The sequence below is a fragment of the Pristiophorus japonicus genome, chromosome 14 (assembly GCF_044704955.1).
Source record: "Pristiophorus japonicus isolate sPriJap1 chromosome 14, sPriJap1.hap1, whole genome shotgun sequence".
NCBI lineage: Eukaryota > Metazoa > Chordata > Chondrichthyes > Pristiophoridae > Pristiophorus > Pristiophorus japonicus.
In genome coordinates, this window is record NC_091990.1 from 24939283 (window position 1) to 24965190 (window position 25908).

A 25908-nucleotide genomic window follows, 5' to 3' on the forward strand; every position below is an offset into this window, starting at 1 on the left:
ACTCGAAGTGTTCGGCACATTCTCGAATAATTCTCCTCCACTTTGAGCAGTCTTGAGCCAGGGATTCCCAAGAGTCGGTGGGGATGTTACATTTTTTCAAGGAGGCTTTGAGGGTGCCCTTCAAACATTTTCTCTGTCCTCCTGGGACTCGCTTGCTGTGATGGAGCTTTGAGTAGAGAGCTTGTTTCAGGAGTCTTGTATCACACGGACAATGTGGCCTGTCCATCAGAGCTGATCGAGCGTGATCAATGCCTTGATGCTGGGGATGTTGGCCTGAGAGAGAACACTGACGTTGGTACACCTATCCTGCCAATGGATTTGCAGGATTTTGCGGAGGCAACATTTGTGGTACTTCTCCAGTGCTTTGAGGTGCCTGCTGTACATAGTCCATGCCTCTGAAGCATATAGGAGGGCAGGTATCACTACTTCTCTGTAGAGCATGAGCTTGGTGCCAGGTTTGAGATCTTGGTCTTCAAACACTCTTTTCCTCAGGCGACCAAAGGCTGCACTGGCACATTGAAGGCGGTGTTGGATTTCATCATCGATGTCTGCCCTTGCTGACAGAAGGCTCCCAAGGTCTGGAAAGTGGTCCCCATTGTCCAAGGTCTCGTCATGGATCTTGATAATCGGGGAGCAGTGCTGTGTGACGGAGGCAGGTTGGTCGAGAACCTTGGTCTTACGGGTGTTTAATGTAAGGCCCAGTCTCTCATAAGCTTCAGTGAAGGAATCAACGAAGGTTTGGAGTTCGGTCTCCGAGTGTGCACAAACGCAAGCATCGTCTGCATACTGTAATTCAATGACAGAGGTTGGAACAACCTTGGTTCTGGACCGAAGGTGACAGAGATTGAACAATTTCCCATTCATCCTGTAAATTAGCTCCACTCCAGCGGGGAGCTTGTTAAAGGTGAGATGAAGTATTGCAGTGAGAAAGATTGAGAAGAGTGTTGGTGCAATGACACAGCCTTGCTTGACCCCAGTCTGCACTATTCCTCAAATGGTTCCTGGACTTACACCTCCAATCAGACCAGAGCTAGTCTGAATCTGTGGCCCCCCTCGTCATGCTATCCAGGATTTACCTTTCCTCTAGTGCTTACGGTTTCACATGCCTCCTTAAGGTCCCTGATCAACTTCTTTTTTAAAATTCATTCTCGGGATGTGGCCATCGCAGACACGGGCACACTGGGCTGAATGGTCTCTTTCTGTGCTGTCGGATTCTATGCTTCTGACTCTTGTCACAGAATTCATGGGTAAATGGCTCGAAACTGGTTCTTTGTAAACCCCTCAGTGCAGTGGTGTGATTAGTAGTTTTGTTCTATCAGTACTGGTCCAACAGTGCACACACAGACCAATGCCCACTGACTCTGGGTAAATTATATTGAATTAGACTTCATTAATCCTCATCCATACTGAGATTTCCAGCACACAAAAGCCACACCCAAAACAATCTAATTGTATATACGTTCTGATTTAATGATAAGATTTTGACTCCAAGAGGGGAAATCCTTATCTAATGACTCAGCTTTGCAAAGATAGATGTTTACACCAGGTTAGGAGAGACTTGAACTTGTAAAACACCTTCACATCCCCCCTGAGAAATATCTCAAAATGCTTCACACACAATGGATTGTTGAAACACAGCAAAGAAAACAGCAAAGAAAGATGAAAAGATCTTACATTTCTACAGAGCCTTATCACATCCTTTGGGTGCCCTGGGCATTTCACATACAATTAATTCGGAAGTACAATCACAACAAACAATTTTGCACACAGCAGCACAGCAGGATTCCACAAAAAATGGATGAGATAAATACCCAAGTCATCTGCAACCTCTCTTTCCTCTCCAAAGTCCTTGAATGTGTTGTCACCTCCCAAATCCGTGCCCAGTTTTTTCCCAATCCATGTTTGAATCCCTGTAAGCAGGTTTCCGCCCCAGCCACAGCACTGAAACGGTCCTTATCAAATTCACAAATGATATCCTACGTGACTGAGACATTGATAAACTATCCTACCTCATTCTTCTCGATCTGTCTGCAGCCTTTGACACGACTGACCACAATATCCTCCTCTGTTGGTGAGCTGAGTGGGACTGCACTCGCCTGGTTCCATTCCTATCTATCCAGTCGTAGCCAGAGAATCTCCTGCAATGGCTTCTCTTCCCGCTCCCACACTCTGGAGTCCCCCAAGGAGCTATCCTTGGCCCCCTTTTATTTCTGATCTACATGTTGCCCCTCAACGACATCACCCAACAACACAATGTCAGGTTCCACATGTAGCTGATGACACCCACCTCTAACTCACCACCACCTCTCTTGACCCGTTCACTGTCTCTGATTAGTCACATTGTTTGTCCAACATCTAGTACTGGATGAGCAGAAATTTCCTCCATTTAAATATTGCGAAGACTAAAGCCATTGTCTTCGGTCCCCACCACAAGTTTATTTCCCTAGCCACCGGCTCCATCCCTCTCCCTGGACACTGTCTGAGGCTGAACCAGAGCATTCGCAACCATACCATTCTATTTGACCCTGCGTTTCTGACCACATATCCCCTCCATTACCAAGACCACCTACTTCCATCTCTGCAACATCTGTGTTCACCCCACCTCAGCCCACCTGCTGCTCAAATCCTCATCCATGTCTATACTACCTCAAGACTCGGCTATTCCAATGCTCTCGAGGCCTCCCACCTACCACATTCGTAAATGTGAGCTCATTCAAAACTGCTGCCCGTATCCTAATTCACCATCACTCCTGTGCTCGCTGACCTACATTGACTTTCAGTCTGGCAATGCCTCGATATTAAAAATCTCATCCTTGTCTTAAAATCCCTCCAAAGGCCGTGCCCCTCCCCATCTCTGTAACCCTCTAGCCCTACAGTCCTCCGAATTCTCTGCACTCCAATTCTGACATCTTGTGCATCCTCAATTTCCTTCACTCCACCATTGGTGACTGTGCTTCTAGCTGCCTAGGTCCTAAGCTCTGGAATTCTTTCCTTAAATCTCTCTTCCTTTATGATGCTCCTTAAAACCTAACTCTTTGACCAAGTTTTTGGTCACCTGTCCTAATATCTCATTATGAACCTCGGTGTCAAATTCTGTTTGATTACATTCCTGTGAAGAGCCTTAGTTCGTTTTATTACATTAAATGTGCAGGTTGTTGCTGGAAGTGTTTGATGGGACAGTGTAGAGGGAGCTTTACTCTGTATCAAACCCATGTTGTAACTGCCCTGGGAGTGTTTGATGGGACAGTGGAGAGGGAGCTTTACTCTATATTTAACCCATGCTATACCTGCCCTGGGAGTGTTTGATGGGACAGAATAGAGGGAACTTTACTTTGTATTTAACCCATGCTGTACCCACCCTGGGAATGTTTGATAGGACAGAGTAGATAGAGCTTACTCTGTATCTAACCCAGGCTGCACCTGATCTGGGAGTGTTTGATGGGACAATATAGAGGGAGCTTTACTCTGTATCTAACCCATGCTGTACCTGATCTGGGAGTGTTTGATGGGACAGTGTAGAGGGAGCATTACTCTGTATCTAACCCATGCTGTACCTGATCTGGAAGTGTTTGATGGGACAGTGTAGTGGGAGCTTTACTCTGTATCTAACCCGTGTTGTGCCTGCCCTGGAAGTGTTTGATGGGGATGTCTAGAGGGAGCTTTAACTCTGTATCTAACCCGTGCTGTCCCTGATCTGAAAGTGTTGGATGGGACTGTATAGAGGGAGCTTACTCTTATCTAACTCTGCTGTACCCGCCCTGGGAGTATTTAATGCGACAGTGTAGAGGGTGCTTTGCTCTGGATCTAAGCTGTGTTGTACTTGCCTTGGGAGTGTTTGGTGGGACAGTGTAGAGGGAACTTTATTCTATATCTAACCTGTGCTGTACCTGATCTGGGAGTATTTGATGGGACAGTGTAGAGGGAGCTTTACTGTGTATCTAACTGGTTCTGTATCTGCCCTGGGAGTGTTTGATGGGACAGTGTAGCTTTATCAAACTGAAGCTTTCTTACAAAATGTTACAAAAGTGCTGTTAATTGAAAAGGACAAATATCTGCCTTCGAAACATTTTTTATTTGATTTTGATAGTTTGGTAGAAGTTTTATAGAAAGTGTAGAGGGTGCTTTACTCTGGATCTAACCTGTGTTGTGCCTGCCCTGGGAGTGTTTGATGGGACTGTGTAGAGGGAGCTTTACTCTGTATTTAACCCCTGATCTATCTGCCCTGGGAGTGTTTGATTCGAGCCAAAGGTGGGCAGCGGAAACGTTACAAAGACACCCTCAAAGCCTCCCTGATAAAGTGCAACATCCCCACTGACACCTGAGAGTCCCTGGCCAAAGACTACCCTAAGTGGAGGAAGTGCATCCGGGAGGGCGCTGAGCACCTTGAGTCTCGTCGCTGAGAGCATGCAGAAATCAAGCGCAGGCAGCAGAAAGATAGTGCGGCAAACCAGTCCCACCCACCCCTTCCCTCAACGACTATCTGTCCCACCTGTGAAAGAGACTATGGTTCTCATATTGGACTGTACAGCCACCTAAGAACTCATGTTAAGAGTGGAAGCAAGTCTTCCTCGATTCCGAGGGACTGTCTATGATAATGATGTTTGATGGGACAGTGTAGAGGGAGCTTTACTCTGTATCTAATCCATGCTGTACCTGCCCTGGGAGTGTTTGATGGGACAATGTAGACGGAGCTTTACTCTGTCTCGAACCTGTGCTGTACCTACCCTGGCAGTGTTTGATGGCACAGTGTCGAAGGAGCTTTACTCTGTATCTAGCCCGTGCTGTATCTAACCCAGGGTGTTTGATGGGCACTGGGTGCCTGAAATGAAAAGTGTTCCATTTCCTGGGGGCTGATACCTTCACCTCGATGAATGGTCACAATTTTTTTTTAAATAACTCTTTTATCATTCCACTTGCGATCTAGTAGGGGAGGTGTTCCTGACCCCACGTTTGTTCTAGGGGTTTATACCTCCACAACTTAAGCTGGAAAGCCTGGAATTCCCTCTCACCTCCCTTCCCCTGAGACTCCTCTGACTGCACTGGTTACAATTCGGTGTGAAACCGCATCAGTGAAAACCAATAAAACCCTTGGTTATTGGCTCATTTTTAGTTATAAATGTATAATCTGGCAATGATTTAACACAGTATTTGCAATTAAAAGGTAAAAATGCAGATTGTCGAGGCGCGGGGAGATTTAACCCTTTATCCGGCTGCGAGCTGGAAAGCGTAACTGCTCCGACCAGGGTCGCGGGATATCCTGAGAGCCTGTACCTCCCTCACACGGAGAACTTCAGATTAGTGTTCGTGATGTTTCAAAGTTTGGCTGCAAGTTTCTCCAACTTGTCATCCGTTAGAGACACAGGGGAGCCTGGATTGTGGGTGTGGCCGAGTCCAGTACGGGTCCAGGAGATTACTCGCTCGGGTCAAAGTGGGACTGGCCGGGTTGGTAATTGTCACTCAAGGGGGAGGGGGGGGGGGGACTGTGTCTATGTGTGTGTAGAAGAGATTTAAAAACAAACACACACACACTCCACACTGAAAGTTTCCTAACTTCCCGAGTGAGATATTAACACAGAAACACGTGTCTGTTGCCAGGCAAATTTTTGAGGGAAGTGTGAGACTCTGTGGGACTGGCTGTCAGATGTCACACGTCCCGAGCTTGTGTCCACCCCAAACGGTGCTGCCCGACACGAGTGAAGGTGCATGTGAGGGAGAGTAATTCACTCACCTCCCCCACACACTGACTGCCCAAACTCTCTCCCTCTCACATGTGGCTATGAGCTGCCCCACGTTTTTCCACATACAATCATACAACAACTTGCATTTATATAGCACCTTTAACTTCCCAAGGTGCTTTACATCATCATCATAGGCAGTCCCTCGGAATCGAGGAAGACTTGCTTCCAATTTAAAAGTGCGTTCTTAAGTGACTGAACAATACAAGAACCACAGTCTCCGTCACAGGTGGGACAGATAGTCGTTGAAGGAAAGGGTGGGTGGAGAGTCTGGTTTGCCGCATGCTCCTTCCGCTGCTTGCGCTTGGTCTCTGCATGCTCTCGGATGCACTTCCCCCACTTAGGTCTTTGGCCAGGGACTCTCAGGTGCCGGTGGGGATGTTGCATTTTATCAAGGAGGCTTTGAGGGTGTACTTGAAACGTTTCCTCTGCCGTTTGCTCGTTTGCCGTGAAGGAGATCCAAGTAGAGCGCTTGCTTTGGGAGTCTTGTGTCAGGCATGCGAACAATGTGGCCCAACCAACGGAGCTGGTCGAGTGTGATCAGTGCTTCCATGCTTCTTCACAGCCGCTCAATCGAACAGAATTTGACACCAAGCCATATAAGGAGATTTTAGGACAGGTGACCAAAAGCTTGGTCAAAGAGGTAGGTTCTAAGGAGTGACTTCGAGGAGGAGAGAGAGGTAGGGAGGGTTAGAGAAGGAATTCCAGAGCTTAGGGTCCAGGCAGCTGAAGGCACGACCACCAATGGAGGAGCGATGGAATCGGTGATGTGCAAGAAGCCAGAATTGGAGGAGTATAGAGATCTCAGGGGGTTGTGGGGCTGGAGAAGGATGCAGAGATAGGGAAACATAGAAACATAGAAAATAGGTGCAGGAGTAGGCCATTCGGCCCTTCGAGCTTGCACCACCATTAAATATGATCATGGCTGATCATTCACCTAAGTATCCCTTTCCTGCTTTCTCTCCGTACCCCTTGATCCCTTTAGCCATCAGGGCCATATCTAACTCCCTCTTGAATATATCTAACGAACTGGCATCAACAACTCTCTGTGGTAGAGAATTCACAGGTTAAGAAGTTTCTCCTCATCTCAGTCCTAAATGGTTTACCCCTTATCCTTAGACTGTGACCCCTGGTTCTGGACTTCCCCAACATCAGGAACATTCTTCCCGCATCTAACTTGTCCAGTCCCATCAGTATTTTATATGTTTCTATGAGATCCCCTCTCATTCTTCTAAGCGCCAGTGAATACAGGCCCAGTTGATCCAGTCTCTCCTCATATATCGGTCCTGGCATCCCAGGAATCAGTCTGGTGAACCTTTGCTGCACTCCCTCAATAGCAAGAATGTCCTTCCTCAGATTAAGAGGCCAAAACTGAACACAATATTCCAGGTAAGGCCTCAACAAGGCCCTGTACAACTGCATTAAGACCTCCCTGCTTCTATACTCAAATCCCCTAGCTATGAAGGCCAACATGCCATTTGCCTTCTTCACCGCCTGCTGTACCTGCATGCCAACTTTTAATGACTGATGTACCATGACACCCAGATCTTGTTGCACCTCCCCTTTTCCTAATCTTTCGCCATTCAGATAATATTCTGCCTTCATGTTTTTGCCACCAAAGTGGATAACCTCACATTTATCCACATTATACTACATCTGCCATGCATTTGCCCACTCACCTAACCTGTCCAAGTCACCCTGCAGCCTCTTAACATCCTCCTCACAGCTCACACCGCCACCCAGCTTAGTGTCATCTGCAAACTTGGAGATATTACATTCAATTCCTTCATCTAAGTCATTGATGTATATTGTAAATAGTTGGGGTCCCAGCACTGAGCCCTGCAGCACCCCACTAGTCACTGCCTGCCATTCTGAGAAGGACCAATTTATCCCGACTCTCTGTTACCTGTCTGCCAACCAGTTCTCTATCCACATCAATACATTACCCCCAATACCATGTGATTTAATTTTGCACACTAATCTCTTGTGTGGGACCTTGTCAAAATCCCTTTGAAAGTCCAAATACATCACATCCACTGGTTCTCCCTTGTCCACTCTACTAGTTACATCCTCAAAAAATTCTAGAAAATTTGTCAAGCATGATTTTCCTTTCATAAATCCATGCTGACTTGGACCGATCCTGTCACTGCTTTCCAAATGCGCTGCTATTTCATCTTTAATAATTGATTCCAACACTTTCCAAACTACTGATATCAGGCTAACCGGTCTATAATTCCCCATTTTCTCTCTCCCTCCTTTCTTAAAAAGTGGTGTTACATTAGCTACCCTCCAGTCCATAGGAACTGATCCAGAGTCGATGAGGCCATAGAAGGATTTGACATGGGGATGAGAATTTTAAAATTGAGGTGTGGCTGGACTGGAAGCCAATGTAGGTCACCTGTCATAATATCTCCTTCTCTGACTCGGCATCCAGTTGTGTTTGATAACGTTCCTGTGACGTGCCTTGGGATGTTTTCCGATGTTAAAGGCAATGTGTAAAGGCAAGTTGTTGTTACGTTTCTATCAAATTTGGGTTTTCTTCACAGTCACGACAGCCAATCAGGGCAAATCCCAAGGAAATCCCTGGTGAAAACTGTGATTTGGGGCTAATGCTCATTGGGCAGTTCAACGGCCCACTCTCCTACCTCACCTGCCTCATGAACACCCGAAAAGAAAGTTTCACCACCTGAAATACGGAAAGACCAGTTAATGTTTTGGGTCACGGCACCTCTCTCTTTGCCCTCAGCAGTATGTATCGGCTTATAGCAGAGGTGGAACTGCCCAAATTCACGTTATACTGCACTGATGGTGTTCAAAATTAGGAGGCATTTTGATAGAGTAAATAAGCAAAAACTGTCTCCACTGACGAGAGGGTCGGTAAACTGAGGACACAGATTTAAGTTCATTGGCAAAAGAGCCAGAGGCGAGATGAGGAGAATTTTTTTAATGCAGCATGTTATTATGATCCAGAATGCACTGCCTGAAAGGGTGATGGAAGTGGATTCAATGGTAACATTCTCAAGGGAATTGGCTACATATTTGAAAAGGAAAAAGTTGCAGGACTGTGGGGACCCTGCAGGGGGAGTGGGAATAATTGGATAGCTCTTTCAAAGATCTGGCACAAGCACAATTGGCCGAATAGACTCCTATAGTGCTGTAAGATTCGATGGTACTTTGGGCTGTGCTCAGGGAGCCTGTTGTATGAGCGAGTGATACTCCACTCTCTCTGGACAACATTATTGGTCTTCTCTCTCAACCCATCCGCATCTACCCCTCTCAAACCATCCACTCCTACTCCACTCAAACCATCCACTCCGACCCCTCTCAACCCACCCACTCCTACCCTTCTCGACCCACCCACTCCTACCCCTCTAAACCTATCCATTCCTACCCCTTTAAACCTACCCACTCCTACCCTTCTAAACCAATCCACTCCTACCCTTCTAAACCTACCCACTCCTACCCCTCTCAATCCAACCGCTCCTACCCTTCTCAATCCACCCACTCCTAACCCTCTCAATCCACCCACTGCTATCCCTCTCAAAATTACATTCATAAGGATTAAAGCTAAATGTTTGGTGCAAGCCCATTGCAGAAGCAAAGCCTAAAAATTCACTTGCGAAGGACCCAATATGGCATGTGGTGTGAGCGCACACATTCTGTGCAGAGAGTGGGCCTGAAACAGGGTTTCACGCCCATTTCTCAGCCATTCCCTACGTTGGTTGGCGCCTCACCTCAGGAAGCACTGTGTAGGGTGTAGTCAGTTTTCTCAGATCCTCCACGCCAAACCAGTGCTCTATAAAGGGACTGTTGGAGGCTGCAACCAAAACGGTAAATAAATTTTTTTTTACTTCCCAGAATGTGGAGCTGGAATGAGCAGGACTGCAGTAATACTGCAGCTGTACTACCCCAAGCATTGTTGCATCAGTGCGCCAATCACTGACACTCTAGCTGTTAGACTTGAGAATAAGCATTAACGTCAAGCTTGTATTATGGCCAGGCCCATTTTCTCTTGTAGAGTTTACAGCCATGGTTATTCTGCACCTCTTGACCCATCTGCTCTTACCCGTCTTGCATAATCCAGGCTGACACTCCAGTGGAGTACTGAGGGAGTGCCGACTGCAATTTCTGTGGTCTGGAAGAGTCCGTGTTCCATGTTTATGTTGAATGTGTGAGGTTGCAGCCCCTCTTCCAATATTTGAAAGGGCTGCTCCTCAAATTCTGGTTGCACTTCAGTTCCACACTCCTGATCTTTGGGCACCTTGTGCAGGCAGGTCGAAAGGCCTCCTCATAGGACTGCTCCTAGGCATGGCCAAGGCGGCCATTAACCGGTCCAGGCAGCGGGCAGTCGAGGGGATTGTTCAGCCCGACTGCCCGCTTCTCTTCCGTAGTTACATTCAAGCCAGGGTGTCCCTGGAGGTGGAGCATGCGATGTCCACCAGTACACTCTCAGACTTCCGCGAGAGGTGGGCACCGGAGGGACTGGAGTGCATCATCACCCCCGGCAACCAAATTCTAATTTGATTAAAGGTTTTCATTACAATTTCAAATTGTTAGTTTGTGGGTTCTAGTGCCAAAAGGGGACACTTGATTTAAAGTTTCTACTTAAAATAGTTGACACTCCAGTAGAGTACTGAGGGAGTGCAACATTGTCAGAGGTATCGTCTTTCAGATGAGACGTTAAACCAAGGCCCTGTCTGCCCTCTCAAGTGGGAGCTTGCTGTGCGCGAATTGGCTGCCATGTTTCCTGCATTACAACATTGGGTGTAAAGTTTTTTGGGACATCATGAAGTCATGAAAGGAACTATATAAATGCAAATTCTTTCCTTTTTGAAATCAGGAAAAGCAGAGCTGTGAGTGTGTATTTACTGCACAGACAGAGCTGTGAGGTCAGGTATCTGCGGGGCTCGTAGGCTCTGTAAGAAAAATCAGCAATGATGCCCACTCCTGATTGTGATTTATTCGCCTGTGACTGTGCACGGACACTGGGTATGGACAGGATTGGTCTGGAGGCCCTGGCTCCCACTCACGATGAAGGTCCACTTGTGAAGCACGCGTTTGGTGCACCAGAGGGTAGTCAGTACCCATCGGGAGTCAAATTGCTTATTGGCACAGGGCAAAACGGGCGATAGTGGATCAGCCGCCCAATGTCAATGGAAAAGAAACCCGGGCAAGTGTAAAACGGGCAACGTCTATTTCACCCCCATGGGCCCTTCCCCAGAGAGTCAACACCTTCAACAGAACACGGTTTAAAAACTCAAAATTGCAATACAATTCTAACATTGTGGGGCCCCCTTGGACCTCACAGCTTCTATGTCCCTTAAACATCTTCGCGGTCGAGTTTCCGCTCGTTACCGCCGGTAATATCAGCGCAATCCGGACGGAATCGGCCGAACCAGCGTAAAAGATCGGGGCATTTTAAACGTGAGTTACGCCCATAACCACTTACATTCATGTTTTTGACAACCTTTAAATGCTGGTTCAAGATTCACTTCGCCCGGATCAGGTCCCACCACAAAAGTGGCCACTCTCCCAGAGATTCCGCCGATTGCGCTGGTTCGGGAAAGCTCTTCAAACTGCGCTCATTTTCTGAGGCGCACAGGCACTCGTCGGCACCTTTTTAATGTTTTTCCATGTCAAAAAGTATTGAATTTACTAAGAAACTGACTAATGTACTCCCATTGAAACTAGTGAATGGTTCAGTATAGTCCTATAAAGCCATTTTCAGTAATTTTATATCATGTTACTCACAGGTGCAGGACTGGACACCTTTATTAAAAATGCGTACATTTGATGATAACCCCATTTTCAGCTGCATTAATAAAACTTCACCAGGTTGCCACATAAATACATCAAGGAATACTTCTTAATGGAACGAAAAAGTAAGAAATATTTACATTCTATTACGCTGCCCAATTGCGCTGGTTCGAGAAAGATTTCACGTTTGTGATTATGCAAATACATTTTAGTGGAAACTTGTGACCTTTCAGTGTAACCTAACCAGTGCAATTTCAAGCGCATTTTGGGCACAATTTCCTGATTGCGTCCAAAGCGGAAACTCTACCCCCCCCCCCCCTCTCCCCTCTCTGTTGACAATTGTTACCGTGTTTTTAGATGCAGCTTCGGAATCTGATCTAACCTTCCCTCCAACATGCTCCACATGCACAGCCTGTCCTTCAACCCCTGTGATAAGGCGAGGGCCCTTCAGCATGAAGTGCTGGGATTGGTAGCTTTCACTGCTGTGTGTTGGTGATGGGAGGTGTGCGAAAGTGTGTCGGGGTGTGAGAGTCTGGAGTCAGGCCCCTCTCTGTTGACTGCACGCTGTTTTGCCTGACACTCTCCCTCTTGCTGTGGTACTTTCTCCAGAGGTGTTGAGAGCCTGGCGCTCGAGCCCCATACCCAGCATTTGGCCCTCGCTCCCACCGCAGTGTTGACACAAGCAAGTCAACCATCAAATTAGTTCCAGGGGAAGTCCCGAGCTCGCAGCCTATCCGCTTCCAAAGAGCAGCAGGGCAAATAGAGCTGGTGTCAGCAGAGCATAAAAAGAGCGAGAGACAGAACAGAAGACAGAGTCACTTTGATTCAGTTTACCAGCAGCCAGCCCCTGCGAGTGTGGAGTCGGCAGAACACCAACAATTAGCCGCAGCAAGGAAATCATCGATAACAACCATCTGAAATGGACGGGAACATGCAGAGAGGACCCCGAGCCCAGGACTGGCCCTGTGTGCAGTGTCTATACGGAGCGTGTGCTGGTCACCCGTCAGGTGGGGAAAGGTAAGATTACCATCTCTACTAGAAGAAGCAGCTCAACTTTATTTTGTAAAACCCGTATTTGATAATCTTGACGCCCGTTGATTTAACTGTGTTGAGAAATATCAGTGCCTGTGTCCTCACAGCGAACATATATGCATGGCTGGGTTTGATACTCGATCTCTGAGCATTGGTGGTGCCTCTTTAAGAATCAAATGGTCTGTGATTGGTGTGTGTGGCCAGTGCTGATTAAGATCATCTATTTAGTATTTAAGTGTCACTGTTGCTCAGTGGGTAGCACACTCGCCTCTGAGTCAGAAGGTTGTGGGTTCAGGTCCCACTCCAGGGACTTGAGCACAAAACAAAAATCTAGGCTGACACTCCAGTGCAGAGCTGAGGGAGTGCTGCACTGTCGGAGGTGCCGTCTTTTGGATCAGACGTTAAACCGAGGCCCTGTCTGCTCTCCCAAGTGGATGTAAAAGATCCCATGGTACTATTTCGAAGAAGAGCAAAGGGAGTTATCCTGGTGTCCTGGCCAATATTTTATCCCTCAATCAACATAATAAAAAAACAGACTATCTGGTCATTATCACACTGCTGTTTGTGGGAGTTTGCTTGTGTGCAAATTGGCTGCTGCGTTTCCTACATTACAACAGTGACGTCACTCAAAAAAGTACTTCATTGGCTGTAAAGTGCTTTGAGACACGGGTGGTTGTGAAAGGCGCTATATAAATGCAAGTCTTTTTTTTAAGTAAAATGTGACACGTGGTGTTTCCTCAGGGATCTCTGCAGGGGACTCAGCATTTCACCAGATATATCAATGGCTTGGGTGAAGAAAGAGAGTTGTATATCCAAGTTTGTAGATGACACTAAGTTTGGAGGCACATTAAGTTGTGTGGATGGGAGCAGGAAGTTACAAAGAGACATAAACAGACTAAGTGAGTGGACAAAACTGTCAGATGGAGTTCAGTGTAAGGAAATGTGAGAAAGAGAAAGACCGAGGCCAAATATTTTCTTAATAGTGAGACATTAGGAGCTGTGAAGGAGCAGAGAGATAGGTACACAAATCACTAAAAGACAGCGCACAGGTACAAAAAGTAATCAGAAAAGCTAATGGAATGTTGGCCTTCATCACAAAGGGGCTGGAATACAAAGGGCAGGAAATTATGTTTCAGTTATAACAGAGCCTTGGTCAGACCCCAACTGGGTTACTGCATTCACTTTTGGACACCACACCTCAGGAAAGATATATATATTGTCCTTGAAAGGAGTACAGTGCAAATTCACCAGAATTATGCCAAGGCTTCAAGGGTTACATTCTGAGGATAGGTTGCATAAAGTTGGTTTGTATTCCCTGAGTTTAGAAGGTTGAGGGGTGATCCAATCAAAGTGTTTAACATGATCAAGGGAGTCGAAAGGATAGATACAGAGAAACTATTTCCTCTGAGGGGGAGTCCAGAACAAGAGGGCACAATCTTCAAATCAGAGCTAAATCGTTCAAGAGTGAAATCAGGAAGCATTTTTCACACAAAGGGTAGAAGAAATCTGGAACTCTCTCCCACAATAGGTTGTGGATGCTGGGAGTCAAATCAAGCTTTCAAGACTGAGTGTTGATTTTTGTTAGTTAAGGCTATCAAGGGATATGGAGCAAAGGCAGGTAAATGAAGCTGATGCACAGATCAGCCATGATCTAATTTAATGGCCTCCTCCTGTTCATATGTTGTTGTACCTGTCATTGCACAAAGTGCTTCCATGCGCACAGGGATCAATGGATATCATCATAAGCAGTCCTTCGAAACGAGGTCTTGCTTCCAAGCCAAAAAAGGATGAGTTCACAGGTGTTTCAATGAAGGACCTAATATTCCAGGTCCTGAACTACATCCTGAAGGATGGAAGATGCCTGTGCATGAATTTTTTTAACGTGGGGTGGCGGTTGCACATCAGCCACCACACGGGCTTGACAAAGCTAGGTCTTGGTCCAGTGGCAAGGATATCCAAGATGACTGGAGACCTGCTCTGCTGCACGGACCTAGTGCGCACACATATCGCAGTGTGGGCTGGCCCGTGCTACCCCTGGGCCCTCGCCTCTTCTGTCCCTGAACTCACGCCTCTCCTGGGCCCCGATCTCGTCCCTCTACAATCTCTCGCCATTCCTTCACCCCGACCTCGCCACTCCTGCAGTATCTGCCCACGCTCCAATCACCGACCTTGACTGTAATGATGTCCCTTATAGTGATAGTGATCAGCAGAAGATCCGACTGATATCCCCCTCCTGAACCCAGGAGTACTGAGTCCAGTGATAGGATCAACTAATCCAACCCGGACCCGGGATTGAACCTGTAAATTTCTTATTAATTGCTTCGCTTATCTCTGCCGTTACCAACTGAGCCATCGATGAACCTAGTCAATATGTTATGAACTAGTTTACATTAGCGATAGAGTAGAGCACAGTCCATGATGGGACAATTGCTGTTTGCTAACCTGGTAACATGTTAAAGCTGCTAATAGGCAGCACCATGCCACTGAGGAGCAGGGACAACCCCTTGTCCATCCCGTGCAGTCGATCTCCAACTCCTCTCTGTGCTACAGAGATGGATGCTGGGGAGGAGGTGACATGTGCAGCCTGTGGATATGAAAGAAAAATTGCATTTCTATAGTGCATTTCACAAAGTCCCAATGAAATACTTTGTAGTCACTGTTGTATTGTAGGAAACTCAGCAACCAATTTTCACACAGCAAGTTCCTACAAACAGCAATGTGATAATGACCAGAAAATCTATGTCAGTGATGCTGGTTGAGGGATAAATATTGGCCATGGCACCGGAGAGAACTCCCTTGCTCTTCTTCGCAATAGTGCCGTGGGATCTTTTACGTCCATCTGAGGGGCGGACGAGGCCTCGGTTTAACGTTTCATCTGAAAGACGGCACCTCTGACAGCGCAGCGCTCCCTCAGTACTGCACTGGGAGTGACAGTCTAGATTGTGGAGTGGGGCTTGAATCCATGACCTTCTGACTCCAAGGCGAGAGTGCTACCCACTGAGTCATAGCTGAAGGTTGGGAGCATCTCAGACACGGAGTGTGTAGACAATCTAGGATCTCCGCTGTGAAAACCTTCTCTGGCAGTTAGTAAGGCAATACTGCATTGGAGTTTCCGGATGGTACTGAGCCTTCCGAACCTGCTATTCATGCTGTCGCAGCCTTTTCTAACCCTGTCTGCTGTGTTATTGTTGACAGTGCTGTTGGTGTTTGGAGACCGTGGCTAATCACGCCCAAAGATATCGAAAGGGAACAACAAAGACAGATGGCAACAGTAAGTTTCTTCCATTCTCTCTCCCCACTGACCTGCTGGTCGCAGTGACAGCCCCGGATTTAATGGTAACTTTAATCTACATATAGATTGGGCTAACCAAACTGGTAGCAATGCAGTGGAGGAGGATTTCCTGGAGTGTATTAGAGATGGTTTTCTAGACCAATGTGTCGAGGAACCAACTAAAGGGCTGGCCATCCTAGTTGGTGATGTGTAATGAGAAAGGACTAATTAGCAATCTTGTTGTGCGAGGCCCCTTGGGGGAAAAGTGACCATAATATGGTAGAATTCTTTATTAAGATGGAGAGTGACACAGTTAATTCAGAGACTAGGGTCCTGAACTTAAGTAAAGGTAACTTCGGTGGTATGAGACATGAATTGGCTAGAATAGACTGGCGAATGACACTTAAAGGATTGATGGTGGATAGGCAATGGCAAACATTTAAAGATCACATGGATGAACTTCAACAATTGTACATTCCTGTATGGAGTAAAAATAAAATGGTAAAGGTGGCTCAACCGTGGCTAACAAGGGAATTAGGGATAGTGTTAAATCCAAGGATGAGGCATATAAATTGGCCAGAAAAAACAGCAAACCTGAGGACTGGAAGAAATTTAGAATTCAGCAGAGGAGGACAAAAGGTTTCATTAGGAAGGGGAAAATAGAGTATGAGAGTAAGCATGCAGGGAACATAAAAACTGACTGCAAAGGCTTCTATAGATATGTGAAGAGAAAAAGATTAGTGAAAACAAAAGTAGGTCCCTTGCAGTCAGATTCAGGTGAATTTATAATGGAGAACAAAGAAATAGCAGACCAGTTGAACTGTTAGATCTCTTAATTTCCAATGAAATACGAACTCCGATTGTAGTTTTAACTTTTTAATCTTGGCAGAGAGCAATAACAAGTTCTTGGCTTTAAGCCAGGTCTTTGTTCTTCTGGCACCACATGGTCAAAATGGCTGTATTTATACCGGGTTCAATTTACAGAAAAGAACTCGCCTTCTTTGACCTTATTGGCTCAATTAATAGTCTTTTAACGTTTTAATTGGCTCGCTACCCAAGGTCCGAAAATGTCAAGTTGATTGATGACTTAATGCAATGTGGCCTGTGTTTTTTCACAGCCTGTCTAAATGCAGCCTGGCTGCAGAGCTTGAATTCTCTATCAATCCCCCCTTTGATTCTTTCACAAACTGAATCATTAAACATCAGGTATCACTGGTTAAACATTCTACAAAATAATTTCATACATGTTAATAGAGTTTCCTTCTAAAATTTGTTGATGTGTTTCGCCACATGTCCGGACTAGTAGCTTCCACACAAATTTACACCAACCCGAGTTCCATCGTGGCCACAGTGGAAGTCTGTTTTTAGTAGGTTAATTAACCTTATTCCAATTTAATCTAAATCAATATCTTAATTCAACCAGTAAACAACCTTCCCTTAAGCATAACAGACCCCTGTGCCACGTACAGACGGTCTGCTGGGACCTGCAAGGTGTCTCGCCTGCGGGACAGCAGCTACAGCCGCCTGGTCGCAACAACATTTAATCAACATAAACAAACAATATAAAAGTAAAACAATTACAACAAATAGAATTAAACCTTCCACCAATGAAGTTCCTATTGAACCTAGCCATTCAGTGGCTCCACTCCACAAAGTGAATGATGGGGGTTGCTTAAGTTTTTCTACCTCCTTTTGGATATGCTCCGCTAAGTGGGTAATTTCTTCGGAGCTATCTGGGATATATGTGCAACACTCAGTTCCGAGTAGGGCGCAAGTACCTCCCTTTTCAGCCAGGATGTAATCAAGGGCCAGTCTATTCTGTAGGGCTACTGTGCAGATTGCTACCATTTCTGCATTGATTTTAACTAGGGCCTCTGAGGTATCATTGGCTACTCGTTCCACAACGGATGCCATGTTAATGTATTTCCTTGCCAGTTTGGCGGTCCCATACCCAGGGATCAGAATGGCAAAGAATCTCTCTGTTTCTGTGATAGCTCTCTTAGGACGGTGTAAATGTTCCGACAGTTACTTTATATGATACATATAAGGCACAATGTAGGCTAAATAGCAGGATCCCATCCAATTCTGGGGTAGCCAAGGGTAGGCCTTGTGGCCACACACCCAATAGGTGCCATTATACGCAATGAATGTTAGCTGTTTCTTTGTCAGCAACACTCCGGGGCCTGTCCAGGCTTTTCCATCTGTTTTATTCAGAATCCCCGTTACGTTAAAAATTCCCACATCGGCCCAGTTTGGACGGTTCTGTGGCTTGATTATATTATAATTCCGGGAGCAGTTACTATACCCCATATTTTGGCCTCCTTTGATGTTTCTAATCAGACAGACCGATTCCCCCGGTCTTCCTATTAGTGATAACAAAAAATGGGGGCCGTTTGGAATTATTGTAGCACGGTTGGTATCCTCCTTCAAAGGTAGTCAGATTGTAACTTGTTGACTTCCATTTACGTGCCCAGTTTTCCGTATCCTGAAACGCATTGCCTGTTTTGTTTTGATTAATTATCCACTCAGCCATTTCCGAGATATTCAAGGGAACTGGCCTCAAGGGAATCCCTCCCTTTGAGTGAATAGGAATATGCGCACACACCCAACAACCAGAAATGTTACCTTGTTTGACATAAATGTATGACATATATAAAAAGGTATTTACATGTAATTCCCTTGCTACCCTACTATTTCCCTTTGGTGCAAAAGGTCAGCTAGTAAGAAGTAGGCCTATGCCTAGGCTACCTACAATCAATAATACAGTAAATTTATACATTTTCGCAAAAAGTAATTGTCCTTATTAGATTTCAGCTTCAGTTATGGGTGCTCGTTTAACGTGTGAAGTGTGGATCCAGGCTTTCTTTCCTTGGACTTTAACAGCTGCCTGGGTGGTCAATAACACTTGATAAGGTCCCTCCCACTTGGCACCCAAAGGTTCTTTATGCAACTTTTTCACATACACCCAGACTCCCGGGATGATGTCGTGTCCTCCTTCAGGTGGATTACCCCAAGCTGCCGATACCTGTCGGGAAACAGAACTAATAGCATTGGTTAAGTTCTGACAGTATGATAAAGTGTCACCCATTAAGTGAACATCAGCTTTCCGTAAATCGATAGTTCCTGGCAGCGACATGGGTCTTCCTGTTATAATTTCAAATAGTTCTGTTCGGGGTTGCCCTAATGCTACATAGCACTATTGGTAGTGCCTGGGGCCATGGTGTTCCTTCAATTCTTCGTTCTTCAAAGTTCTAATTGACCATGTCACCCGACCATCCTCGAAATGCAACGATGAATCTATTTGGATTAGAACGTCCATTCCCAAAAGGGGTTGATCTACTGGACCTATCCAGACCGGCGTGGTTAGTTCATGTGGACCCAGCCCTATAAGTACCGGTGTTGTCCTTTTAATTTCCATTTTATGGCCCCCAACTCCATAGGCTGTACGTGCCCTACCATCCAATGGCAAAAAGTCTCCATATTGTAGGGGTAAGCATGTTAATTCCACCCCGTGTCTAAAAGACAGTCCACATCCTTATCGCCCACCCTCACAGTTATATATAGCCCATCTCCCCTTTGTTGTATTAGTGCGAGGAGGGGGGCCAGGGTGGGCTCTAATCGTTTTTTGCTTTCCCAAGTAACTGCTTCTGTTGTTGTATTGTCAGTCGCTTAAATGCTTCTATGAGGTTGTTATCTTGTGACAAGCCTGGCTTGTTGGCTGAATTGTATCCCTGGCTGCATCTTCTTCCCCAGCCACGACCTTGCTGTTTTGCCCTGCACATCTTGGCCCAGTGACCTTCTTTCCCACAATAATGACATTTTCCAGGTAATTTTCCTAATGACTGTTTATCGGAATCCTGGGATTTCCATCCCATAGCCTGTACAGCTCGGACTTTAGCTCCCATATCCCGATCTAATTGGTTACATCGATCCACCAATGCTGCAAAGGTAGTTCCTCTACCTTCCCAGTCCGGTAACACTACCTTAAGCATTTTGGACAGTTCTGGCTTTAGACCTGCCACGAAAGCTGCTTTCAGGGGTCCAAACACTTGTTCATCCATTTCCTCATCCGTATTATTCATACCCGAATGTTCTAGCCACATGCATCTAAACCGCTCGTCATACTCCAGGACCTCCTCTGTTCCTTTCTGTTGGCAGGCTGCAATTTTTCCCCAGTCTGTCTTAGCTGGACTGAAGGCTTGCAGCCATTGTTTAATCGCTTCCCATCCTGCGTCTAATTCTTGCTCATTCTGCCCCAAAGCTTCATCTATCTTGTCGTGCAATTTTCTTCCCTGTGTTTTTGGCACCATTATGGTCAAAATTTGCACTCCGTCCCAGGGATGAAGTTGATATATATTTCTTAAGCGGTTCAATTGGTCCCACATTTTTACTCCCCCTTTCTTTGGATTGGGCAATTCCTTGGACCATTTATCAATTTTCTCTGGGTCTGCCAGAGCATGAACTAAGTATTCTTCGTACACCCTTCTCTTTGTTTTTTTGGTTCCGCCCTCATCCGCAGTCTCTTCTGATTTGACTACAACTCGTCTTTTTTTAAACGGGGCAAAGCGCACCCCTAATTCGTCATCCTCCGACACTGTATTGTCGGAGGATTCGGAATCCGTATCTATTCCTCGGTCGTGTCTTCGGGTTTGCGCTTTTAATTTATCCAAACATGGGTACCCTGGGAATTGATCAATACATTTTCCTTTTCCTATTACTGTCTCTTGACCTAATGATTTTTTTCCATTCTTTAATTTCACCTTTAAGATCTTTAACTTCCGCTTCCAGCTTTTCAAGTTCAAGCTTTTTCTGTCGCAGCTGTGCACAAACTGCTTGCAATTGATCCTTTGTACTGGTCAGTTCTCGATCATGTTGGGAACGCATTATAATTTCATTCCGGTTTCGGATCTGGCCCATAACCGCTAGGGACCATCTAGTTCACTCTTTATTTTTCATATGGGTCTTTTTTCCCCAGACCCTTTTAATCTCGTCCAAGGACCATTGTCCTTTGGAGGTTCCGTACTTTTGTTCGATCTTAATACAGGTTTTAGATAAGTTGAATTGTTGCTCTATGTATTCTTTCAACTGTTCGAGGATTTCATCTATCGAAACCTCAGGTGGTGCCTGCCCACCTTTAACAGTTGTAGGCAATTCTTTGCTCTTATCTCCTGCTGCCATTTCTTTACTGGGGTCTCGAGTCATAGGCTCTCTCGCCGATCAATAGGTCGGTGATTAATTAACTAACACACCACCAAAGTTTAGACGTCTATGGGACCTCGAGCCGACTACCAACCGGAGGGTTCGCAAACCGGAGGCTTTCGGAATCGCGTAGAAGGAAAGGCGAATTTAGATTTTTGACCGAGGACTTTTTTAAAAAAAAGAGGTGTGCTTACCTCAATATGTAGGTCCGATGTCCAAAATTCAGTTTCTTTCCTCAGCGATCCTGTTCGCAGCACCAAAATGGTTAGATCTCTTAATTTCCAATGAAATACGAACTCCGATTGTAGTTTTAACTTTTTAATCTTGGCAGAGAGCAATAACAAGTTCTTGGCTTTAAGCCAGGTCTTTGTTCTTCTGGCACCACATGGTCAAAATGGCTGTATTTATACCGGGTTCAATTTACAGAAAAGAACTCGCCTTCTTTGACCTTATTGGCTCAATTAATAGTCTTTTAATGTTTTAATTGGCTCGCTACCCAAGGTCCGAAAAGGTCAAGTTGATTGATGACTTAATGCAAGTTGGCCTGTGTTTTTTCACAGCCTGTCTAAATGCAGCCTGGCTGCAGAGCTTGAATTCTCTATCAAACAAATACTTTGGTTCTGTCTTCAGGAAGGAAGACACAAATAATCTTCTGGAAATACTAGGGGACCGAGGGTCTAGTGAGAAGGAAGGACTGAAGGAAATCCTTATTAGGCGGGAAATTGTGTTGGGGAAATTGATGGGATGGAAGGCTGATAAATCCCAGGGCCTGATAGTCTGCATCCCAGAGTACTTAAGGAAGTGGCCCTAAAAATAGTGGATGCATTGGTGATCATATTCCAACAGTCTATCGACTCTGGATCAGTTCCTATGGACTGGAGGGTAGCTAATGTAACACCACTTTTTAAAAAAGGAGAGAGAGAGAGAAAACAGATAATTATAGACCAGTTAGCCTGACATCAGTAGTGGGAAAAATGTCAGAATCAATTATTAAAGATGTAATAGCAGCGCATTTGGAAAGCAGTGACAGGATCGGTCCAAGTCAGCATGGATTTATGAAAGGGAAATCATGCTTGACAAATCTTCTGGAATTTTTTGAGGATGTAACTGGTAGAGTGGACAAGGGAGAACCAGTGGATGTGTTGTATTTGGACTTTCAAAAGGCTTTTGACAAGGTCCCACACAAGAGTGCAAAATTAAAGCACATGGTATTGGGGGTAATGTACTGACATGGATAAAGAACTGGTTGGCAGAGAGGAAGCAGAGAGTCGGGATAAACGGGTCCTTTTCAGAATAGCAGGCAGTGACTAGTGGGGTGCTGCAGGGCTCAGTGCTGGGACCCCAGCTAGTTACAATATACATTAATGATTTAGATGAAGGAATCGAGTGTAATATCTCCAAGTTTGCAGATGACACTAAGCTGGGTGGCGGTGTGAGCTGTGAGGAGGATGCTAAGAGGCTGCAGGGTGACTTGGACAGGTTAGGTGAGTGGGCAAATGCATGGCAGATGCAGTATAATGTGGATAAATGTGAGGTTATCCACTTTGGTGGCAAAAACACAAAGGCAGAATATTATCTGAATGGCGGCAGATTAGGAAAAGGGGAGGTGCAACGGGACCTAGGTGTCATGGTTCATCAGTCATTGAAAGTTGGCATGCAGGTACAGCAGGCGGTGAAGAAGGCAAATGGTATATTGGCCTTCATAGCTAGGGGATTTGAGTATAGGAGCAGGGAGGTCTTACTGCAGTTGTACAGGGCCTTAATGAGGCCTCACCTGGAATATTGTGTTCAGTTTTGGTCTCCTAATCTGAGGAAGGATGTTCTTGCTATTGAGGGAGTGCAGCGAAGGTTCACCAGACTGATTCCAGGGATGGGTGGACTGTCATATGAGGAGAGAATGGATCAACTGGGCCTTTATTCACTGGAGTTTAGAAGGATGAGAGGGGATCTCATAGAAACATATAAAATTCTGACGGGACTGGACAAGTTAGATGCAGGAAGAATGTTCCCGATGTTGGGGAAGTCCAGAAGCAGGGGTCACAGTCTAAGGATAAGGGGTAAGCCATTTAGGACTGAGATGAGGAGAAACTTCTTCATTCAGAGTTGTTAACCTGTGGAATTCTCTACCGCAGAGCTGTAGATGCCAGTTCATTGGATATATCCAAGAGGGAGTTAGATATGGCACTTACGGCTAAAGGAATCAAGGGGTATGGAGAGAAAGCAGGAAAGGGATACTGAGGTGAATGATCAGCCATGATCTTATTGAATGGTGCAGGCTCAAAGGGCCGAATGGCCTACTCCTGCATCTATTTTCTTTGTCTCTATGTCTGTTCCAGCATTGTTCCCTTCTGCCTCTTGCTCAGCTACACCTTCCGCTCTCTGACACGTCACATCCAAGTGACTATTCTTCAGGTGTGAGTGTGGGCGGTGAGCATAGGCAGGATATTTGACCAGGAAGGGCCTCAGAATCTAGGCCATTCGTGCCCTCAGAAGATGAGGCTGACTGGACGGTGGTCAGGAGCAGGCACCCCCATTTTAAACCATTAATTGTTGTTCACACAGCAGTCCACAGTGAGCAGCACAGACCACGAGACCTGGCCATGTTGCTCCCCAGCAGGGAATAGCTGAGAGAACCTTATGCTCCTTCTCCCCCTTCAAAACCAGCCCCCCCACCAAAGCATGAGCTCACACAGGGGCTCTGCTCTGTGCATCCCTTACAGCACAGAACATACAGCTCAGGAGGGATGGCCCCTATGGGTGTGCGATGTACCGTATGGCTGTGTGGTGTCCTTTAGGTGTCTAATGCCCCCTATGAGGATTGAATGCCCTATATGTCTAACACCCTGCACAGGTGTGCGACGCCCTATATGTTGTGTGTGATGCCCTGTATGAGTGTGTTATGCCCTGTATGTTGTGTGCGATGCCCTGTATGAGTGTGTTATGCCCCATGTCGGTACCTCTGCAGCAGCAGGACCTGGGTGTCTGTGAGACTATAAGGCAAAGATAAAGAATGTGGTATTTGTTCCGGCCTCAACATTTTAACTTTTCTGTTGCAGTCGAATCACTCGGACAGTCAGCAAACACCCACTGGAGACAAAGTCCCAGCATTCCGACATCCTGTCAGGTAAGTGCCCGATGGGAATTTCATTTGTGCCACTGATTTTCAGGAGTGGAGAACTGTGAGGGATGAATATCCAATCCAACGCATATATTTGGTGCACTATTTAAATATGCCCGGGCATCAATAATCAGGGAACCTTGTTATTGCAGCCCCCAACATTCTCCCCCTCCTCTCCCAAACACACTGACTCTCACTGGAGCCCACAGATTCCCATCCTCAGCCTCTCGCCCAATCGGCTGTTCTTTCTGTCAGATCCCTGACACCGAGGCTTTGAGTATCCACTGGGCGAGGCCCATCCATTGTCCGTGCCAAGATGTGCCCGTCCTTGGCCTCTGTCATTGACCCCATCAAAGTTTGCGGGAGGGAGCCACCAGCTGTAGGGCTTTGGTGGGTGAGGAGGGGCACGCTTGGAGTGCCACCACCCCAGTAAACTGGCTGGGAGTGTCGGCCAAAGCTTGTGATGAAGCGGGAGTCTGGTCGCCCCCTTTATTGGCAGGGTCACTCTGACAGGCCCGAGGATGAAAAATGAACAAACTTTTAAAAGCAAGTTGCGATCACAATGATCTTCGACCCTCCACTTCTCCTTCAAACATAACTTGAATTTAACAATCGCCTTTAATGTAGAAAAATGTCCTAAGGTGCTTCACAGGAGTGCGAGGGGGTGGGGGGGGGGAAGAAATGGGCATTGATACAATGAAAGAGCTGTTAGGAGGGGGGTGATGAAAAGAGTCTTAAAGTAGGAGAGATTTAGGGAGGGAATTCAGAGAGCGTGATCACGGCCACCAATGGTGGGGTGAAGGAAGGGAGGGAGCAGGCCAGGGAGGGTGAGGGAAGGAAGGAGTTAGGGAGGGAGGGGAAGGGAAGGAAGGAGGGAGTGAGGGTGGAAGGGAAGGAAGGAGGGAGGAAGGGATGGAGCGAGGGTGGAAAGGAAGGAAGATGTTCGGGAGAGAGGGGGAGGGAGTGATGGAGGGATAGAGTAAGGGTAGGAACGAAGATGTGAGGGAGTGAGGGATGGAGTGAGGGTGGAAGGGAGGGGAGGGAGAGATGCACAGGAGGCCAGTGTCAGAGGAGTGTAGAGCTTCGGGGAGCTGTGGAGCTGGGAGGAGGAAAGCTATATGTGGATGAGAATTTTAAATTGAAGGCATCTGAGACTTGGAGCAGAGGTCGGCCAGTGAGAAAACTCCCATGGCTTGTCATCTGCTATTATTGGAAATGAAAATGTCACCAGACAAGAGCGTGCAAAACATTTAATCAATATTCTCTCTCTCTTTTTCACAGACTTTTCTGGCCGAAATCGAAATGTTTCGATTATTTATACGAAGATGCAACTTACCTGTTGACGAATTTCCCGGTGCAGGCAACAATCTCATTTTACCAGGAGAGTGACAGCGAATCAGAGAGTGAGGATAGTGATTAATCCAAGGCAGGATCTACTGTGCAAGGACACTAATATTTAATATTTAACACATTTGTGGAAGTGTAATAGGTGCAGTGCGTGTTGTTGGTCTCCATTCTATGGGCCCAAGTTTCCACATGATTTGCGCCTGATTTTTAGGAGCAACTGGTGGAGAACGGACTATCTTAGAAATCGCAATTCTCCACATTTTTTTTTCTGCAGTTCTAGTCAGGTAGAACAGTTCCACTTTGGAACAGAATTTTTTCTTCAAAAGGGGGCGTGTCCGGCCACTGACGCCTGATTTCAAAGTTTCCACAGTGAAAATGTACTCCAAACTAACTTAGAATGGAGCAAGTGAAGATTTTTGTAGAACTAAAAAAACCTGTTCTACACATTA

At 46.1% G+C, this 25908-nt stretch overlaps 1 protein-coding gene across 1 annotated transcript; it reads left to right on the top strand.

Annotated features, from left to right (window-relative positions):
- The first annotated feature begins 10043 nt into the window (after positions 1-10043).
- On the top strand, positions 10044-25532 carry LOC139279571 (protein ripply2-like). The gene is made up of 4 exons (XM_070898696.1): positions 10044-10201; positions 15720-15795; positions 24051-24118; positions 25394-25532. Exons 1-4 carry the CDS (start codon positions 10044-10046, stop codon positions 25530-25532), a joined length of 441 nt encoding a protein of 146 aa, XP_070754797.1.
- Positions 25533-25908: the final 376 nt, after the last annotated feature.